Source organism: Macrobrachium rosenbergii, chromosome 10, assembly GCF_040412425.1.
Source record: "Macrobrachium rosenbergii isolate ZJJX-2024 chromosome 10, ASM4041242v1, whole genome shotgun sequence".
Taxonomy (NCBI): Eukaryota; Metazoa; Arthropoda; class Malacostraca; order Decapoda; family Palaemonidae; genus Macrobrachium; species Macrobrachium rosenbergii.
The window spans coordinates 34199097-34221015 of NC_089750.1; the positions used below are offsets into that span (position 1 = coordinate 34199097).

General features: G+C 42.4%; 1 protein-coding gene across 2 annotated transcripts in view; it reads right to left on the minus strand.

Moving 5' to 3' along the window:
* Positions 1–21919, minus strand: part of sotv (exostosin glycosyltransferase sotv) — a 546319-nt gene that overhangs the window by 118562 nt on the left and 405838 nt on the right. For both annotated transcript variants that reach the window (XM_067110140.1, XM_067110141.1), the window contains one exon: positions 6183–6264. In XM_067110140.1, the coding sequence (XP_066966241.1) occupies positions 6183–6264 (82 nt within the window). The remainder of the gene's footprint in view (positions 1–6182; positions 6265–21919) is intronic.

The window sequence follows — 21919 nt, forward strand, 5'->3', positions numbered from 1 at the left end:
CTGTTACCTCTGTAATGGTGATGAAATGCAGGGAGCGACCCAACCTGCATTTAGCCTCAAACTCCGGCTTCAGAAGGGCCTCCGGAATCCTGGGAAGCTGTTCACTGAACAGGATGGAGGCACACTCAGGGTCGAGTTTACCCACCGTGAACGTAGCCGGAGCTCCCGACCAGAATTCCGAATCCCCGGGGAAAAGAAGGGAGGTGGGATCTGTCTCCCGGAGTTGAGGCAGCGGTTTGCCCTCTATTCCCGCCTGACTAGTCAACACTGCTATCTTAGTCGTGCAGGGGGTAGGAATGGAGTCACCTACCGCAAACATCGTAAAAGTCCCTTTAAAGGGAGTAAGCTTGGTATTCTCGCACTCCCAGTCAGTGAGAGCGCGCATCAGGGTGGAATGGGCTTGGTCCCTAGGAAAGATAACTGTTTCCTTCGAGACCTTGTCTGATCTAATCCAGGCTTCCTCTGTTAGCCTGGCATAGCCTGGGTAGGGAAGCACCAGGTCGGGTGGAAAGAACTCCAGTTCTTCCAGACAACGAGTGCCCAAGCCCTCGATGGTCAGGGTATCATTATGCAGGGGGACGTGAAGAGCCAGCAGCCACGGGTTCCCCTTGTCAAAGGGGGGCAGTCTGGAGGCATCCGGAACAACGTGAGAGTGCTGTACTGCTCCGGATTGGATAAATCCGGAGAGCAAGCTCTCCTGGGCCTGCATCCTTTGTGCCAATGACAGCACCGACTGATCAGAGGTCTCCAAGCTTGAAGCAAGCTGGGAAGAAGGTCTTGAATCCTAGCTTCAACCCTAGAGTCCAACTTCTACATCAGAAGTTTGGCAAAGGCCTCAGGGTCAAAGTTAGGCTGTGGAGGATTAGCCTTGGATACGCTGGATCTCGACCCTTTGGACGGGGGAGTAGCCTTACTAGTGGACGCCACTGGATTAAGAGCCAGTGACAACCCCAAGGGAGCTGAGGATTAGACCTTTTAGGTCTAGAGGACTTTGGTAAGTCCTTCTTTTTCAAGGATTTCACCTTGGGGACAACGGACCTAGATCTGTCCTCAAGGATAGCTGGTTTAGGAAACCCTTGAAAGGAAGAAGAAGAAGAAGAAGAAGGGGAACCAAAAAGGGGACTACCAAAACTCTCTCCCCCTGCCTCACTTACCACCTTACCTTCTACCTGGTGGTCCACGTCCACGCTCATCGGTTCGAGGTGGATGTTGATAGCTACCACCTCTTCCATCACCTCTCCGCACAGGTTGTCTTCTTGGGAGGGTTGCGTCTCCTCCCGGATCCTCTCGATGATAGGGGCGGCCAATTCCGCCGGCACTGCAGCAGAGATCCGGGCTCCGGGGTAGAGGAGATTGCAGATCTCCTCTGACAAGACGTAAGGGTTGCCAGACGCAACGTTCCTCCCAAATCCGCCGACCCAGACCTTCAGGGTCGACAGCGAAGAGTCACGGATGATCCGGTCAGACTGTAAGAAAGGGCGGGATTTACTGAGAATATTCTCCAATTACCCGTATATGTCTATATAAATCATTAAAGTCAAAAAGAGACTAAAGGATAGCGGTCTCTTAAAACTTACCGACTCATCCACCACTAGCTTGTACAGAGCGTAGCAGACTTCACAGCCATCTGGGTGCCAGACGATCAGGTCCCCAACGTGGACCGAGCAGCTGGAGTGCGACCTGCACACCTCGTGTCCACAGGGTTGTTGGAGAACCGCTGTGCACCCTGGCTCCTGACAGCATACCATCTGTAAGTGGAATGGCGGTACAAGAGTAACGTCAAGGCAAGGCCCGCCGGAGTAGGTCCGGCGGTAATAGGCTACCTTAACGTAGATATGAGTGATGAAACATGCGTGTCATCAGGCAAAACCCGCCGGAATTGAATCCGGCAGTACAAGACTAATACACAGATTTATGGGTGATGAAACATGCGTGTCATCAGGTAAAACCAACCGGAATTGAATCCGGCAGTACAGATAATAAACATAGGTTATGCTACAGAATGGCCAACTACTAATCATGTAAACAAAAGTACTCTAAGATAGTCTGGCGCTATGGTACTCCGCCGTGATTTGCCACGGAAATCTCATTATGTCACATATTATGGAAACGGCGTAAGGTGGCGGAAAGGAGTGTTCGCATATGCCCCAACTCTCAATCGCCCAGGGCGGGAACCACATAGTGGAGAGCGCCAACTAACCGAAAACCATACCCACCGGAGTGGTAACATGGACGATAACAACGAAAGACCCAACTAACCTGGCGGAGAGTGAACATAGCGGAACTCATGATTGCATCCCTGGGACAGTGTTCGACGCTCCAGCTATAACTGTGGAAAGCGAGCAAACGAAACACCGCCCGATAAGGGAAAGGTAGCAGAGTGGAGAAACCTGGCGAACGGTGACCAGACGGGTGGGTGGCACCCTCTGGAAGCCGAATGAAAACTCCCCACAGGGTGCCGAATGCAAGCGCTCGGTTTCCCTCTGCTAGGAAGAAGCCTAGGTTGCTCGCCAAAAGCTAACAGATCAGGTAAAGAAGGACTTGGCTACATACACGAAAAAACCCGTGCCATCTTCGATCCCAGCCTACCCTCCAAAACCAAAACATCTTGGCTTGTTCAGGAAGGCCAGGATGAGCGCTACAGGTGAGGGGGGGGGGGAAGAGGAACCTCGCATAACCTGGCCACACCCTCCAAAACTGACAGCCTGGTCAGGTGGAAGACTATGAATTGAGGAGACCCTTCACTATTCTAACCTCACCCTCCAAGACCTCGCGGCCTGGTCAGGTGGGCTAAGGGGGAAGAGTAACTCCTTCACTAGCCTAACCTCACCATCCAAAACCTAACGGCCTGGTCAGGTGGGCCAAGAGAGAACGAGGAACTGCCTCACAAACCTAACAACTCCCTCCAAAACCTCAAAATGGCCTGGTCAGGTGAGCTAGGTAGCATGAGCATCATGAAAGGCGCCTATCCTGTCCAGCCTAACTCTCCGAAACCGAGTAGGCTAGGCTAAACCTAATCGAATAAACTACCTGACATCAAGAGTACTAACATAAAAAAGGGGACCATTCGATGAAAAGTTTTAAAATTATATATATATACATAAAGATATATACTGATGAATACAAAATTGACTCAGCGGCAGAGAGGGCCAAACAACAACCGATATACGGGAAGCAGGGATACCCAAGATGGCCGCCTCTGACGCCGAATCATATATAAACTAATCCAAGAATAGACATGTTATCCATCCTCGTACACATCAGTTATGATCATGAGCATAACAATACCACCATCTAGAAGGTACCAATTCACTGGTGGAGGAAGGAAACCAGTGGAAAAGGGAGAAATTTATGATCAAAAAAAGGGGGAGGGGAATACCTCCATCCCTAGCCTAGATCAGTCAGATACAGGCTCCCTAGCCTCCTATCAGCGAAATGGTAATTTCTACAAATAAGGCTCCAAAGGAATGGAGCATGGATAAAAACTAGCAGAACTTCCTGCTAATAACATGCGAAGACTGAGGGTCAAGCATGGCAGAGGCAGACACAGCCCATGCCCGGCTGCGTAGCATTATTTAACCTGATAAACAATATACGAACAGTCAAATAATATGCCTCTGTAATAAAAAACCAAAAGGAAATGGTACTCAACTTAGATGATGGGAATTCTGGGTGGGTAGACATGTCGAATTCACAAAAATCCAAAAAACACAGCACCAAAGAAAAAACGCAGTGTGTATGGGAAGCGTGCTAAATTGGAATGTTTACAAGATGACAGCCAGGGTGGTGGTTGTCTGGATGGGGTGGATGAGGTTTGCAGCGGCCCTTCACTTTTCGGGGTTTTGAGATTGGAGAGTTCTATAGGATGGAGGCCTGTGGTAGTGGCAACCACTCACCCTTGTGTATACCAACACCATCTAATGGCGCTCGATCCAGGGGTCGTAAACCCTGGCATTGTGATTAGCTTTTTCTCTGGTATACTTAGCAATGCTTATACCTAGAAATTAGTGCTAATGGATAATTTCACCGGGTGACACAGGTCGAGCCCAGAAATAATAATAATAATAATAATAATAATATAACTGTAATTACAAAATTTATACATTTCTATAGTAAATTATGTGATATTTTAAACAAACAAATAATTTCCCAACCTTTTGAGAAACCTCTGAAGAAAGGGGCGAGGGCAAAGCTGTCAAATGCATCAATTGTTGCCCACAATGTGTCAAAGGATTTCTGGTACTCTATCTCTCTCTCTCTCTCTCTCTCTCTTCTTTCTTTTTCATTCATAAATTTCCATCTTTTTATATCTAACGTAAGCATAAATTCTCTCTCTCTCTCTTATGTTATTCTCTCTGTCTCCGTAATAATTCATAAATAATTTAACTTAATATTTTGAGCAAGTACAACTCACTCTCTCCCTCTCTCTCTCTCATTTGTAGTTGGCGCTCACACATTTTTACAACTTATTATTTCTCTGTATGCCTTTACCTGTACAGTAGAGTTTAAATTGATCTAATTTGACCTGTACTGTCTATGAACTGTAAATGCGCTAGTGTGGCAAATATGTTCTAAAACACAGAGACATAATAACTAAAGAGTTATATTAGTCCAAATAAAAAACATTGTTTGTTCATGAAAAAGCATTCAGAACAAAGAGAAAGAAAAATAGAAAAAGAGGTTATTAAAAAGAGGTTGTGAGGACTTCTAAAAATAGATCGGTCGGAAGGGGAGAGGGAGAGAAATTCTCTTCTAACTCTCTATTTTTATGTCAACCATTTATTTCTTTTTTAAGGGTAATAACTTTTAAATGAAATTACAGTAACTTTAATTTCATTTAAAAGTTAGCTTAATCATTTGGGAGCATGATTAGGTCATATTAGTGTTAAACTTTAGAAGCATTTTTAGAGACTGTGCCAAACTTACGCGAAAATTCACCTTGCGCGAAGGGTTCTGAAACCTAACCTCGCGTAAGTTTGGGGTATGACTGTATTGATTTCTTCACAGCTACTTTGCAGTGTTGCCTACAAGTTCTACTAGTTCTGTGACAATTCCTGGGCCTGTAGTTTAGACTAAGTTGGATCCTCATCATCCTTCCCATCAATTTTCCTGAATATGCTTTGGATGGAGCACTTTCTCTGCCTGCAGAGGTTTGGGTCTGTATCAGGCTAACAGATGAGCCCTTTATCATCCTTGCCTTTAGGCTGGTCCACGGCAAGTGTATATCACTCTCTTGGACTTATGGGGATAGTTCTAGAACTTTGAGCCCTTACAGCTTCAAAGAGCTTCTGCTTGAGCAGCACCTTCATTCTTCTGACCATTGGGATCCTAGAAATGCAGCCTCTCTTTGTGACCTTTGTTGATGACTAATCACCAAAGCCTGCTGCCTAGAGTTCCTTCAATGTCCTAATCCTATCACGGCTTTGGATGGGAAGCCCATCTGGTGAGTCCTGAGTTCATGAGCTCAGGGCCAGAAGCAGTTAAGTTGGAACTTGAGCTTCCTCAAACAGATGGCATGGTCAATGGCACTACCCCTGTTTCTTTCCTATTGGGTCCAGAAGGGTTGTCAGATTCGTTTAATGTGCTATGTCACTTCTGTACCTTAGTTGCTTTGGGGTTTTGCCATATCAGACTGACTCAACTGCAGGTGCAAACATATGCACCACAGTATGACTAAGGTTCTCATTAACCAAATGTGCTACAATCCAATCATCTGCTATCAGCTGTAGACCAAACATACTTCCTTCATCCCCTTTTTCTCTACCTTATATTGGAATAAGAGAAAGCGTCCTGTACACTGCCCTACAGTAAAACTGAAAACAGCTTTCTGAACATTTTCAAATTCAACAATACAGTTCAAAATTATTGTACAGTATAGATAAACCTTTCTGCCTCTTTTAAATTCTACTTAACTACTCTGTGAACAGTTAAACTATACAAAAATTTAAAAAATTAAATAGTGTGTCTGTAAAATTTGAAAGCTTAGAAATCACAAGGCAATTACACATTGTATTAAATTTTTGAATGGCAGAGAAACTCAGAAAGTTAAGTACAACTTTACTTACCGTTTTACTTTAGGATGCAAATATTTTACCAAAAGCTAAATCACCATAACCCTCATTATCTAATAGAGTACAAGAACATGAATTATATTCAGTTACTAAACCTTATAAAATACATACCCTGAGGAGGAGCCTTCTTTTGGTTGTTCCATACAACTAGTACCTTAGACAGCGATGGGACTTGAACCATAGTTTGTATCACCTTAGAGAGATTAGAGATTAAGAAATATTCAAATTACATCTGAGCAAAAGTTAATACTTTTTAAATAATATTGAATACATCACCAATCAGTAGCTATTTCTAAATAATTTATGCAAATCAAAAGACTGCACAAATATCAGAAATTTTCAAAATAATACCATATGAAAAATAAAAAAATACTCTCTAGTTTTCTTATTTTAAAAAACTAATATAAAAAAAAGTTTAATATAAACCCACTAATGAGTCTTACAGCATATTACATGGAGCCATCTACACTGACTTGAAGTTCAAAGTTCCACCCAACATGCCCTGCCTACAGTCCACCATCCACCTTCAATTCTCATTCTTCTCTGCCAACCTCCAACTGGAAGAATGAGGGGATGGGAGGAGGGCACAGAATATTATGATTAATGGATTAGCAAAAAATCTTTTGTTTTATATACATAATTTGTTGTACAGAAACCAATAAAACAAATTACAGGCAGTCCCTGGTTATCAGAAGCCTCGGTTATTGGAGATCCAGTTTTACTGCGCTTGTCTAGCGATGGCGGTGACTGGATTTTCAGCGCTGACATGCACCAATCTCTGGTTATCGGCACCAATCCCCAGTTATCAACACCGATAACCACCTGTACCGTGAATTGCAATTCAGGATGAGGATGAAACAAAAATGCCTCTGAAGAGAAAGAAGACGGGTGATACCCAAGGAAGCTTCCTCAAGTAATCAATGTAATTAGAGATACTGTATATCCTCAGATAGTACAGGTACCAAACACCCAAAGCTAGAGGCAGGTACTTCAAGAAAAATACATCTCCTGATGAGATTAAGTAGCAGATAAGAGGAGAGGAGTGAGTGAATCTTGAGGGTGTTTCTCCTGAGCTGGTTGGGGGCCTCCTGAGAAAAATAAAACTATAGCCAACCGGGAAATCCTGAAACCAAAAAGAAGAAAAACCTTCAGAGTTCAATTCTAGTAACTCTAGAAAAAAGACAGATAAAAGTGAGACAGCTGGAAAGACAAAGTGCTAGGGACACAAATTGAGAACTCCCACTCAACTACAAAGTGCTGGGGACACAACTTCAGAATTACCAATCAGCTACAAAGTATTGGGGACACAACTTGAGAACCCCCAATCAGCTACAAACTCCAAGTACAACTATGGTCACCCACGAATGCCAAAACCTGGGATAAGTGCCTTGGTATGAAGCTGCATAAAGCCCAATGAAGTGCTTACAAACAGCGATGGTATACAAGTACATAGCCTTGAGGAAAATAGCATCCGTTAGTAGCCCAAAAAAGCAACAGGTGAGGCAAAGAGGGCCACTATTAAGATGAGAATCGAAGACTCATAGAGACCTTTGGAAACTGCAAGAGTCAAAGAGTAAACAAGCATGAAAAGTTTGGTTGCTATTTGGAGCATGTTCCTGTAGAAGAAGTCTGAAGAGAGAGTAGGGCCAACCCCAATAAAAAAAAAAAAAAAAAAAAAAATTAGAGAGCAAACCAGAACCCCTTATGTCAGGAGATATGAAGTCGGTATTACTGGAACCAAAGACCAAAACCCTGTACATCATACCAACCATAAATCCTAGCGGGAATATGTAAGAAGGTGAGGGTCTGCCACCATGCATGCAACAGATGCTGCCATGAACAAAGAGGGCTAGCCTCCATAAGGGCACACTAATAATTGAGACTTGAGATGATGCATCAACCATAGAGGGTCATAAAAACAATGGAAGAAGTTGTTCTGGAAGACTTCTAAGTAATAAGAAATACTAATCATGAATGGCTAGCAAATGAGTGTCAGGAATCACTGCCATAATAGTCACAAATGAGTGTAGCAATAAAAATCACCTGAGCCTCTGAGACACCTGGGACCCCCACATCTATCTGCACACCCAAAGAGGAAAGGATCAAAAGTACCTAGGCCATCCCTGGACTGGAGGACAGCAACCATCCAAGCCACATAGCCTAGCTAAGGGGAAAAGAAATGAGCCAGCCTTACAGATATATGAAAAAAGAGCCAGCCTATGCATCCTCAACCATGATGTGGAACTTGGCAGACCTCTGGGCATATTTGGTTAATGAGAACCTTAGTCACACTGTGGTGCATATGTTTGAATTGGTGCACCTGTAGTTGGGTCAGTCTAATATAGCAAAACCCCAGTACAGTCAACCCCTGCCTATTCATGGTTCCAGATTCACAAACTGACCTATTTGAGGATTTCCCTATGGAACATATAGACACATTATGCACGGAAAATTCACCTATTTGTTGTATTTTTCATAGAGAAATATTCACAAATTACTGTATTTTCATATTTTGTGATGAAACTATTAAAATACTCAGGTATAGGCATTTTTAGTGTTTTTTTTTTTGGTGTTTTGAGCTATCAAAATGGGCAGTTATAAGTGTTTTTAGCAGGGTTTTAAGTATTTGTGGATTTTAGCTATTCACGGGAGGTAGTGGTATGCATCCCCCATGAATACCGGGGGTGACTGAATAATTAAGAAAGAGATTGGTAGAATTAGGATCAGTCTTCCTGAAGAAGCTAAGCAGGTACTAAGGACACCAAGCCAACAAGGTGAACAAGAAAAGACCTCATACAAGGAGCCAAGATGATGTCAAGCAGTGGACATCAAAAAGTAGGAAAGGAATCACTTAGGATGCAGAAGGAACTGCATAAACAGGAAAGTAACATTACTCATGGACACATGCAGGGAGAAGAACCCAAAAGATTATTAGCACACGAGCACACCTCAAGGATACATTTCCTTCTCGTGAAGCACTAGACACAACAAAGCTAGGGACTGGGTGGCTCAGCCATGAGACAACAGTAGACTAAGGAGCCACCCCAACATGACTACCAGAACTCTTGGGCAAGGACACTCCACCACAGAACAGCAATCCAATGAAGAGCCGTGAATCAGGACAAGGAAGGAGAGACCCTGAAAACAAAGACATATGGTAACTGAAAGTGCAAACGCCAGGACACCAGAAAAATGGAATTATGGAGGTAACATGAGAATGCTGAAACATCAGAAATGTCAAAACCAATAGATGTTAGAAATAATTTGGTGTACAACCAAGACAGAGGTAGAAAAAAACCCAAGGGCCACTGATAATCTGAAGTACTTGACACTACGGCAACTGAGGACGCTGGGGGCAACAAACAAGAGGCAAGCAAGAGCACGTTTAGTCAAGAAGCAGAGCTCATCAAAGAGAACAACCTGATGAAGATAGACACGGGGTCAAAAGGACAATAACAAAGAAGGGGAAGTCACTGTAACTAACAATGTAACAATGGATAAAGCTGGAGGAACAATGAAACAAGCTCTTGCAAAAAACTTGACATGGCCAGAGTACCAGATAGAAGACTCACTTTTATTGAATAGAAGAGGGGCAGAACCCATGGACGGCACAAAGTACTGTGCTATCAAAAAGGAAGAGACCAGAAACAAAAACTGCAAAGTAATGTGTTACACTCATCACCTACAGTGAGGGGAGCCAGAATCCTTACACAGTAAAGGCAGCACTGAGGGTAGGCTAAAATAAACTCTGCATGTGAAAGGAAAGTGCCAGGATGTTTTTAAGGTGCTATTCTTTCCCAAATGGCATAAAAAGCAGAGGGGTGGGGAAGTGCAACATTAACAATAAAAATCACAGAAGAACTGAATATACAGACAGAGAAGTAGTGCCAGCAACCATCAATGTGAACAGAACAAAAAGAAAAGTCAGTAATGTATTAACAAATCAAGGGACTGTCTTATAAAAATCCAGGCTTTTCATATACTTTAGAATTTTTAACAAGAATAACATTCTTCCCCAAAGGTTAGCAAAAGATGGCAAGGAGATAAATGATAATGCAAAAACTTAATTCTTATTCCAAAAAATTACACCATTAAAACAGAAACAGTACCATTATCATAAACAGAACTAAAACAATATCAATCTTCCCCAAATGGCTAGTACAAGAGGAGAAAACCAACAATAATATAATAAAAAACATTAATTCAATATCTCAAAAAATTAAATCATTAAAACAGCAAAATAATATAAAAACAGAAACAGCATAAGGCCCCACTGTCATAAACAGAACTAAAACAAGATCAATCTTCCCCAAATGGCTACTACAAGAGAAGAAAACCAACAATAACATAATAAAACACATTACTGTAATTCAGTATCTTAAAAAATTAAAACATTAAAACAGCAAAAAACGTAAAAGCAGAAACAGCATAAGGCACCATTGTCATAAACAAAACTAAAACAATATCAATCTTCTCCAAATAAAAAACAAACATGAAAACAGCAGTAACTAAAAAAAATGGAGTGGCACACAAGGCAATCACTGCTATGAGCACAAGGCAATCATTACCATGAATGGAATCAAAACAAAAATCACAGTAATATGCAAGAGGAAAAATTCACTACAAATATGTACTGTAAAAGAACACTTTATTCCCTAAAAGCTCAAGCTTACTGTTTAGTAAGTGTGGGAATAATAACTATGGCACAATTGAGCAAAGGGCAACCTTTATTGTTAAAAAGACTAGCCACTGAAAACCCATTCAGTTTTCAGTAATATGTCTAGTATTTCTAGTTTTTTGCATTTTTAGCCTAAAGTTCTCTGCACATTGACTGATAATACCAAACTACAGTATATCCAATAGTGTGGTATCATCAATAAATGTGCAAAGACTACTAAGCTAAAAATGCACAAACACTGGAAATACTAGACACATTACTGCAAAGTGGAGCAATGGAAATCTCTGATAAGGGCTAAGCAAGAGGTAAAATTACTCAATATTAGCCAGGCCAGGATACATAATTAATTAAATTGATGCTTATGAGTAGCAAATACTGTACTCACTGGCACATTCTGTCAATGTGATGAGATGAAATTGACCAAAGCAAAATGATGTGAAAAAATCATCAAGCCCTTCACCTTATTAAAAGGGGAGGGCAAAAAAGAATGCACATATGAACTCTTCAGAATATGTAAATGTGAAAAACTTTACATTGAAGAAACAGATTAAAAAGCAAAAAACTGGGAAGAAAATGGTTTGCCTTGGGATGCACTGCATATGTCCAATGCAACTAAAACCATGCAAAAGAATGAAAAATGTTGCAGGCAGTCAGTGGACTCTGGGTTGGGTATGTGCAAAAGAACCATTCTTCTTTCAGCTCTTCAAATCAATAACAGTCAGTTTTACACAAAATAGGCTAATTATCATAACTGAGTTTTCATAACATACTATACTATATTTTAGAGATTTCAGTTTTAATATGGAATGACAAATATTAACATGGATTAGTAAATGCATAAAATAAACATTTTTTTCTCATAAACCTTTCTTTCACCACAACCCCATCAATCACATACATGTGCTGGAGTGTTCCTCCCGTTCAAGAGTCTTGTCGAACAAACAGAAGTAGTAAGGTGTCTTCAACATGTGTCAACTGGAACCTCAGGTATCCCCCACTCCACTATCTCATTTCTCACAAGCCTGACGTGTTTACTACAGAGAAGGATCACTATCCAACACCCATTACTGAAGAAACTATCCAACACTCATTACTGTAGAATTTTCTTTTTCCCTTGTTAATATTTAATTATAGCCTTTTATCACTAGTGATCAAAGTTAATGTCTATGTTCAGCTGGTACTGATCAGTTATCAGTGTCATCTTCCTGTATTGCCATTATGCCAACAGACACTGTGGCCATGATCAATAATATTCCTGGACACCCTCTTCCAACTGACTACTTCAGTGGTTGAGAGTGACTGGGACCATGAACCCAGTTATCACAGCAAGTGCAGTGATTGTAATGAATACTCTATATGTAAGAATACCAGCAGCAGTTCCTCAAGCTCAAATGACAGGACTTCAGTGAATGGCATAATAACTGCATCTGAAAGGCTGCCAGCTTCAAGAAACTGACAGTAGACTCATCTGACCACAACTACTGAAGCTCTAGTCCTTTAAATGATATCAACCAGAGCACATTCAACTCTCCAACTTCCCTGAGATGTATCAGCAGAAGCCTGGAAGTAGCAGTCAGATTCAAGATTCAGTGAGGAAGAGCTATTTTTCATTAGACTCTGCTCATCACTGCCACTGGTTACCAGTCATTGGGAAACTTACAATTTGTTCTCTACTGCAATGATACCCATTACCTTTTGCTAAGAAAACTGACTGATTGATTGACAGATTTATATGGACTGGCATCAAAACAATTATGGTCACTGACAGCAAAAAGAAAAAGTTATTTTAAAAAAAAAAAAGTGTGACAAGAAACCTTCACTCACCCATACAGCCTAGTAAATATTTTCACTCCTTTTATATGAAAAACCATGAATAATTGAAAAGAGAAATTATATTTTTATGATAAAATAAAGTTTTATATATACTGTACTGTACTTACCCAGCAATTACTTAGCTAAGAATTTCTACTTGAATGGCAGCATAAATTTTGAAATTCGCAGTAGTGATTCTTTTGTTTTGGGTAGACCCCACCCACTTTCAGGGTAAGATAGAGGAACAACTGAGCCAATAGATATCAATTTGTTTATGCAAAAAAAGTCCATCTGTGGGGAGGAGGGCGGGGTCCATCCGTAATTACTGGGTAAGGATATATAAAACTTTATTTTATCATAAAAATGTCATTTTTATATAAGTAACTTACCCTGTAATTACTTAGCTGATTCCACATCGACAGGTGGATGGGAATCATGGATGGTAAAATAATGATCTACATATGAAAAGCTAATGACCTAAAACAGGCTAAAATAGGCACTCAGCTCAACCTGTAGAGACGTGGCAATATGGCCAGAGTTGTCTCTATGGAAGTGGGATATTCTGCAGTGAAGGAGTACTTCGAAGTTGGACAGAATATACAGCAGGAACTTAGTGACGAAGGTCAATACCGAAGGCCAACAAAGCTCATACAATTGCCCCTGCCAGGGTGCAGTACCAAAAAACAATAAAAAACCAGCAACAAAATTACCTACACCATAAAAATTAACATGACCACTACCCAACACTAAAAAACTGGTGGGCACTCCACTCTTGTGCCCTTTAGGCTTCCGCAGAACTCGACACCACGAACAAGGCGAAGAGCTAAATACATAGGAAGGGATACTTCCTACACTTCCTCACTCATCACTACACCAGCCACGGACATCAGTCCTAGGGTACTGCAGTTTTCATAAACAGATTCCACGTCCCACAGATAGTGCATTGCAAACACCGAAAGATTGTGCTTGAAAGCTACTGATGTAGCGACTGCCCTTACATCATGAGCTTGAACTTTCATGACTTTCCAGTCATTTTCCTCCACTTGGGAATGAGATTCAATAATAAGATCTCTCAAAAAGAAGGAAATAGTGTTCTTAGATAAATGTCTAGAGGGATTTTTGACTGAGCACCACAAATTAGAAAACTGCCCTCTAATTTTCTCAGTTTGGTGCAGGTAGTACCTAAGGGCTCTCACCGGGGCATAGCACTCTTTCCTCCTCTTCTGTGCCTAAAATATTAGATAGTATAGAGGGATGAAGAAATTTGTTTTTATTTAGCATTTCCCAACGTTTTGTGTGTGAGAGAGAGAGAGAGAGAGAGAGAGATTGTCGTTGTAATGAGTGGTTGAGTTGTTGGTTGTTGGTTTTTACGGCTGTCTCTCTGTCTGTCGGTCTGTCGGGAGTTTTTCGTTTTTGGGAGGTCTTGGGCAGTTGAGGTCCAACCTTGAAAGTGAACGGGAATTCGTCTGGCTTTTTTTTTTTTTCGGTACCGATATTGATGGTGCATGTGTCTCTTTTTTTGTTCGTTGTTGGTGGAGGGTTTGGTTGAAATTTTGTTTTGTGGTTTCTGTGTGCTGTGATTGGCGACCGTGGACCTTTACCCATCTCCAGCAACCGAAGATCAGGGTGAGTGTTGTTTTGTTTGAGGTTAGAATTCGCCACATAATATTTGGCGCCCAACGTGGGGCAGCTGGTATTGCAGCTGCAATTGAGGTTGGTGGCTGGTAGTGTGACTGAAGAGAAGGATGGAAGAGGAACTGGTAAGGTTGAGAGAGGAGAATACGTGGTTGAGGGGTGAGAATGAGAGATTGAGGAGTCAGTTGGAGGAGGTGGAGGGAATACTAAGAAGTGCAAAAGAAGAAATGAAAGGGGAGATGAAAGAGTCAGAAGAGAGAATGGAAGAGAGGATGGATAAAAAGTTGGAGGAATGATGAAAGGTGTGGAAGAAATGGTGAAAGGTATGTTCAAGGGTGTTTTTGGAGAAGGGGCTGTTGGAGGCAGGTTCTCTGGAACGTGTGAAGGGGCAAGAGAGAAAGAAAAGGAGGAAGAAGTGAATGGAAGCGTGAGTGATGAAAGTGATATGGGAATAGGAAGTAAGAAACGAGGGAATGAGAGGCAGGGTAAGGAAAAGGGAATGAAAAGCAAGGGAAGGAACAGAGGGAAAGTAAGGATAAGTCAGGGGAAGAAAAAGGGAAGAAGGGAAAGGGAAAGGAAACTGGTAAGAAGGGAAAGGAAGTGGGAAAGGCAGGAAAGAAGGGAGAGGGTGAAGGCAGTAGTGATAGTGAGGTGGATGGAGGTGAGTGGATAAAAGTGGATAAAAAGAGGGGGAAGAAGAGTGTAATGAGTAAGATGAATGTAAGTGCAGAAGTGGACTCTTTGTGTTCGGAAGAGGGTATGAAAGGACAGAGTGAAAGTAGCGAAAGTGAGAGTGAAAGTGAGAAAGAAGTGAGAAAGGCTATGTATGTGAGGGAGGTACCCGGTGTGAAAAGTATAATGAGTATGGAAGTAGGGATGTGCATGATTTCTTTAGGGAGTATGAAAGGTTTTGTCAGGATAAGTATGGGGAAAGTAAGAGAGTATGGGCACGAGAATTAGGAGAGTATTTGACTGGGTTTTACTTGACATGTATAGGGTTATTATGAGTGTGGGAGATGTTGAGTATGACAAGGTGAAAGCTAGATTAGTTGAGCAAGCGAGGCGTATGAAAGCGAGTGTTAAGTATAAGAGAAAGAATGAATTTGATGAGGCAAGAATGAAAGCTGGGAAACCTTGTCACTGTATGCTTGTCGGCTGGAGACGTTGGCAAGGAAGAAGTTTGGGGATGATGGGATAGATGAATGTAAGGAGTTAGTACGGAAGTTGTTAGGGACAGTGCCAGATGGAGTTAGAGAATTTGTGAACTTGAAGCGGAAGGAGAAGAAAAGATGGACGAATGAAAGGTTGACTTGGGGAGAAATTTTGGAAATTGTAGAAGATTATGAGCTTGACAGGGTTATAAAGAGAGCAGAAGTGTAAGTGTAAGGGCTGGGGTAGATGAGAGAGTACCAGAGTTCGGAAGCTTTAGGGATGCAGTGTTGAGGGGCCCAATGAGAATGGCCGATAGTGTAATAGATAGGAGTGTAAGAGCAAGTAATGTAGAGGTGCCAGTGAGGATGAATGATGGGTTTGTAAGGGAACAACGGGTTGGACGGGTTAGGGATAGTAGTGTACAAAGGGAAGGTCGATGAGTGGAAGTCGAGCGAAGTGTTTTAGATGTGGAAAGGAAGGACATACAAAGAATGAGTGTAGGTGGGCTTTAGGAGCGTGTTTGGTGTGGGCAACCGGGACATTTGGTAAGGAGTGTACGAAAGATAGGGGTTAAATGCTACGGTGCGGACAGATGGGTCATGTTGCTAATGGTTGTAGGGGTACCCGAGTGAATGTAATATGTGGTAACTGTGGTAAGAATGGGCATTATGCGAGAATGTGTTCAGAACCGAGAGCGAAGTGTGACGAATGTGGAATGGAAGGGCATGTATCAAGTGTATGTAGACGAAAGAGGGTAACTGTGACAGCGAATTCGGGAAACTGAGTGTGAAGGGGGTTCAAATGGGTGGATCCTCCAGGATGCAAGCGGTGCGTGTGATGCATGTACGTGAGGGGTTGTTGCATGAGGGGGGCTTTGCTGGAAAGACTGACGAGTGCATGAAGCAATTTGTTTTGATAGAGTATGGCAGAAAACGTAAGAAAGGGAAGAACGTAAGTGAACGGAATGATCGTAAGTTGTGTGATAGGGGTGTGAGTGCCAAAGTGAAAATGAGTGATAAAGCGTGTAATACGGATGAATGGGATGGTATGGATAGAACGTATAGCATATGCGGGTTTGATATAACTGAGTTGACTGAACGTGTAGGGTTAGTGAACGGTTGGAGGTGAGCGAAAGTGTAAGAGTAAGAGAGCGTTGCAGTGATAGACGAGTGATTGAAAGCATGAATGAATCGTTGCAAGAATTGGAAAGGTCAATGAGCGAATGGGATGGGTTAGTTGAAGAATTGGGGAGGTATTTGGGAACGAGTTAGAGGGTATAGATGAGATTGTGGATGAAATTGAGAGTGGTAATAGTGAAGAAGATAGCGTGAATCTGAGAGAGAATGGAGGAGAAAATGTAAATCTGAATGTTGCTGGAAGAGAGAGCGAGTCTGAGAGAATGATTGCGTGTTCGCGAACGCGATCTAGAGGACCTGCTAGTGAGCATCCGTGGGTGTTGCGTAAGGCGATTTGAAAGGGTGTGAAAGGTGTTGGTTGGGAAATGCTAAAAGGGGGAGAAATATAGAGGGATGAAGAAATTTGTTTTTATTTAGCATTTCCCAACGTTTTGTGAGAGAGAGAGAGAGAGAGAGAGAGAGAGAGAGAGAGAGAGAGAGAGAGAGAGAGAGAGTGAATGTAATTGTCGTTGTGAGTGGTTCGGTTGTTGGAGTTGGTTTTACGGCTGTCTCTCTGTCTGTCGGTCTGTCGGGAGTTTTTCGTTTTTTGGGGAGGTCTTGGGCAGTTGAGGTCCAACCTTGAAAGTGAACGGGAATTCGTCTGGCTTTTGTTTTTTCGGTACCGATATTGATGGTGCATGTGTCTCTTTTTTTTGTTCGTTGTTGGTGGAGGGTTTGGTTGAAATTTTGTTTTGTGGTTTCTGTGTGCTGTGATTGGCGACCGTGGACCTTTACCCATCTCCAGCAACCGAAGATCAGGGTGAGTGTTGTTTTGTTTGAGGGTTAGAATTCCGCCACAATAGGCTCTTAATGGTGAAAGAACAAGGCCAAGGGTGTGAAGGGTTCTTGTTCTTCACCAAAAACTTACCCTCCTATCAATCATTTGAATCTCTCTCACTCTCTTCACAGTGGCCAGCATTATGAGAAAAATAGTTTTCTTAGTTAAATCCCTCAGAGAGGAACAACACATAGGTTCGAGTGGCTCACTTGATAACCACTTAAGAACCATATCTAGATTCCAAGGGAAATTCTCCTCCTTTCTAGATCTGGTGGTATCAAATGACTTAATCAGGTCCGAAATATCCTGATTAGAAGAAATGTTGAGGCCTCTGTGACGGAAAACAGAGCTGAGCATCGCTCTGTAGCCTTTTATGGTGGAAGAAAACCTTCTTAGAGAAGACTTCAAGTACAGAAGAAAATCCGCTATTTGGGGGATAGACGTCTGAGAAGATGAAACCCCATTTCCTCTGCACCAGGTCCTAAAAAACTTCCACTTTGCCTGGTAGAGCTTGTAAGACAAGGGACATCTACATTTGGCAATGGCCTCTGCTGCTGAACGTGAAAATCCTTTCGCCTGGACAAGTCTACTGACAGTCAAAAGCCTGTCAGGGCCAGAGTGGATAGGCCTTGGTGGAATATTCTGCAGTACGGTTGTCTGACAAGACTTGGAATAGCAGGGAGGAGCCTTGGAAAGTCTATGAGGAGATCCAGAAGGTCTGGGAACCATTCCTTCTGTGGCCAAAAGGGGGCCACCAGAGTCATCTTTACATTACTGCGAGAGCGGAACTTCTTGAGAACTTCCCTTATCATTCTGAAGGGGGGGGAAGCGTAAAGGTCCAAATTTGACCAATCCTGGATCATCGCATCTGTTGCCCATGCGAGAGGGTCTGGAACAGGGGAGCAGAACAGAGGTAGACGGTGATTCCGAGAAGTTGCAAATAGGTCTTGGGTCGGCTGTCCCCACAGTCTCCAAAGGTTAGAGCTAACCTGACTGTCTAATGTCCATTCCGTCGGAAGGACTTGACTCCAGCTGCTCAGTTCGTCTGCCAGGACACTGCATTTGCCTTGGATAAATCTGGTGACTGACTGGGTTCGGTTCTGGTCTGCCCAGCACAACACAGCAGGGAGAACGAGTGCATTCCCCCTTGATGTTTTATGTAGGCCAAGGCTGTGGTGTTGCCTGCATGCACTGTCATCGTCTTGTTGCAGACTTCTGTTGCAAAATGACTGCAACCCAAGTGAACTGCTTTCAACTCTTGTAGGTTGATGTGAAGCTGTTTCTCCTTTGAGGACCATCTTCCTAAGATTTCTCGGTTCTCAAGGAGCGCTCCCAACCCAGATCCGAGGAGTGTTGGAAAAGAAGTCTAGGTTGGGGCTCACTGGGAGAAGAGTTTTCCCCTCCGTAAATCTTTCTTCAGACTTCCACCAACGCAAACCCTCCTTTATCTCTGCTGTGATAGGAAAGAAGTGAAGATCTTGATGTACACTCAGCAAAAAGTGAGGATACAGTTTTCATTAGATTTCGTTCATCGAATTTTAATTTTTTTCTTACAGAAAACACATAATTTCGGTAAATTTACTCTAGAATACGAAAATACAATGCAAATTATATCATATATGTTAAATCTGCAAAACAAAAACGTTCAGATACTTAAAAACACCATGCATGTCCGAAGTAATCAGAATTTCTCAGATGACTTCGTTCATAGAGATCTAAAAGATAGTGTGTGGGTATCTCGGTATAGTACTGTTTATCAGAACAGCAATATTTACTCGTTTTCCGTTATGAACAGGCTTATTATTGCATCATCATACAAGGTAATGATAATTTCTTTAATTTTTACACATTCATATTTATATTTCATGGTGTTAAAGGTCAGCTGGAATTAATGGCAGTCAATGTTGTGACAGCTAGGGTAGGTTGACCACATCTATTTAAATTCGCAAGAGCGTTCTCTATGATGTGAGGGGCATCAGCGCGACAACTTCGGCGGGGAAACACAAGTAACTGGATGTTTTTTGACGTTGCCATAGTTTCTCTCTCTCTCTCCATTGCTAAAACATACTATACAAATATAGTATCGCTCAATCTCTAAAAGAAAAAAAATAATGAAATGAGTACCTCTGCTTATAGGCCTAGGCTTACACAACAGCATCGCAACTCTCTCTCTCTCTCCATTGCTAAAACATACATTACAAATATAGTATCGCTCAATCTCTAAAAGAAAAAAAATAATGAAATGAGTAGCTCTACTTATAGGCCTAGGCTTACACAACAGCAACGCAACTCTCTCTCTCTCTCTCTCTCTCTCTCTCTCTCTCTCTCTCTCTCTCTCTCTCTCTCTCTCTCTCTCATTGCTAAAACATACTATACAAATATAGTATCGCTCAACCTCTAAAAGAAAAAAATAATGAAATGAGTAGCTCTACATATAGGCCTAGGCTTACACAACAGCAACTCACTCTCTCTCAGCATAACATGCATTCATTCCTTTATTGTTCCCCGCGTTTTTGGTTGGATATTGCTCGAATTTAACTCGATTTCATTATGGAAGATCGCATTTCCGATTATGCAAGCATTCCGTTCATTGTGGTGTCATAAATTCATTTGTGTAAGGTTACTTGCTAGGTTATGTCGAAAAATGTTTATTTTGCTCAGAACTGTCGCTGCAAATTACAACTTGAACGAATACTGTAAAACTTATTACTGCATTTAAGTATCAGTGATTTCAGAACCGTAGAATATGACTGAAAGTTGTAGGAGGTCAAGCAAAAAACAAACACAATAAGATTGAAGCTCCTCCCCTTTCTAAAGTTGCCAGATGAGCAATATATGTCCGAAGATTTAAAAAAAACTGTATCCTCACTTTCCTTGCTGAGTGTACTTTCTGATTCCAGCAGGCTCTCAGGTAAAACTGTAGCTACCTAATGTGCAGTCTCCCCAGTCTTACAAACTGCTCCAATGAGGCCAGTGTGCCTAAAAGACTCAACAACTGAGTTACTGTGCACGAATGAAAGGCAAGAAACAAGTCGACCTTCCTTAAACAGTCCTCAACTCTCTTGGGGGATGGCGAAGCCCGAAAACTCCAAGAGTCTATCAGAATCCCCAAATAGAGTTTTCTCTGAGTAGGATTTAGTTGCAATTTCTGGAGATTCAATAAAATTCCTAAATTTTGAGCCACAGAAGTTGTTTTCTGTAAGTCCTCCATGCATCGTTCCTTCCTGGGAGAACGAAGTAGCCAGTCATCTGATTAGAGTAGGATCTTTACCCCTGCTGGATGAAGCCAACCCACCAGGGGAGTGAGTATCCTCGTAAAAACTTGTGAGACAGTCGAGAGGCTGAAACAAAGTGCTCTGAGCTGATAAACTCGGCCCCTGAAGACAAACCTGAGGTATTTTCTTGAATCCTCGTGAATACGGATATGAAAATATGCGTCCTGCATGTCCAGGGAGATCACCAATCCCCGACAGATGGAAGCAAGAACCCTCCTTGCATCGTTCCTTCCTGGGAGAATGAAATAGCCAGTCATCTAAATAGCGTAGGATCTTTATCCCTGCTGGATGAAGCCAACCCACCAGGGGAGTGAGTATCCTTGTAAAAACTTGTGAGACAGTCGAGAGGCCGAAACAAAGTGCTCTGAACTGATAAACTCAGCCCCTGAAGACAAACCTGAGGTATTTTTATGAATCCTCGTGAATACGGATATGAAAATATGCTCCTGCATGTCCAGGGAGATCATCCAATCCCCGACAGATGGAAGCAAGAACCGACTGTGTCTCCATACTGAATTTTGTCTTCTCTATGAAGGCATTCAAAGCACTCATGTCAAGCACTGGCCTCCACCCCCCTGAAGACTATGAAGAGTTGATTGTAAAACCCCTTCGACTCAGAGTTCCTGACTAGTTCTATGGCCTTCTTGCTGATGCGAGAGGAAACCACATCTGAGAGGGCTGAATACCTCTCCGATCCTTCAGAATAAGCCGTCAAGGCGACAGGAGTGTTGGTCAAGGGAGGTCTCTACCTGAAGGGGATAGAATAACCCTCCTTGAGTACTCTGACTACCCACTGGTCTGCCCCTCTCGAACTCCATCTCTCCAAGAAGAGAAGGAGCCTTGTGCCCACTGGGGCATGGAGGACTGGGCTCTCACTTGCGGGCTGAAGGTTTAGTTGACGACTTCATGGTTTGGGGTGTGAACCTAACTCATCCTCTGGACCTGGATTGAGATCTCTGCCTGCCCCCATGAAAGGGCCTCGACTGCAGAGAAGTCCTGGTGGGTACTGCGGTCCAATTTCTGTCGCTTCGTCAACTGTGTAAGATCCTAGGTAGACTTCTTATGCAGGTTGCAAACAATCTCACTAACGGTTGTCTGTGGGAAAAGATGATGCTTGTCCAGCAGAGAAAATAAAAGTGCATTTTTGAGACGATGTCACACCCTTAGACGTAAAAGAACCCAAGTTCCCAGTTCTTCATTGGAGGGGTGGGTAGAACTTTCGGCTAGCACGCTGTTGGCCCAGCGTTCGACTCTCCGACCGGCCAATGAAGAATTAGAAGAATTTATTTCTAGTGATAGAAATTCATTTCTGGTCATAATGTGGTTTGGATTCCACAATAAGC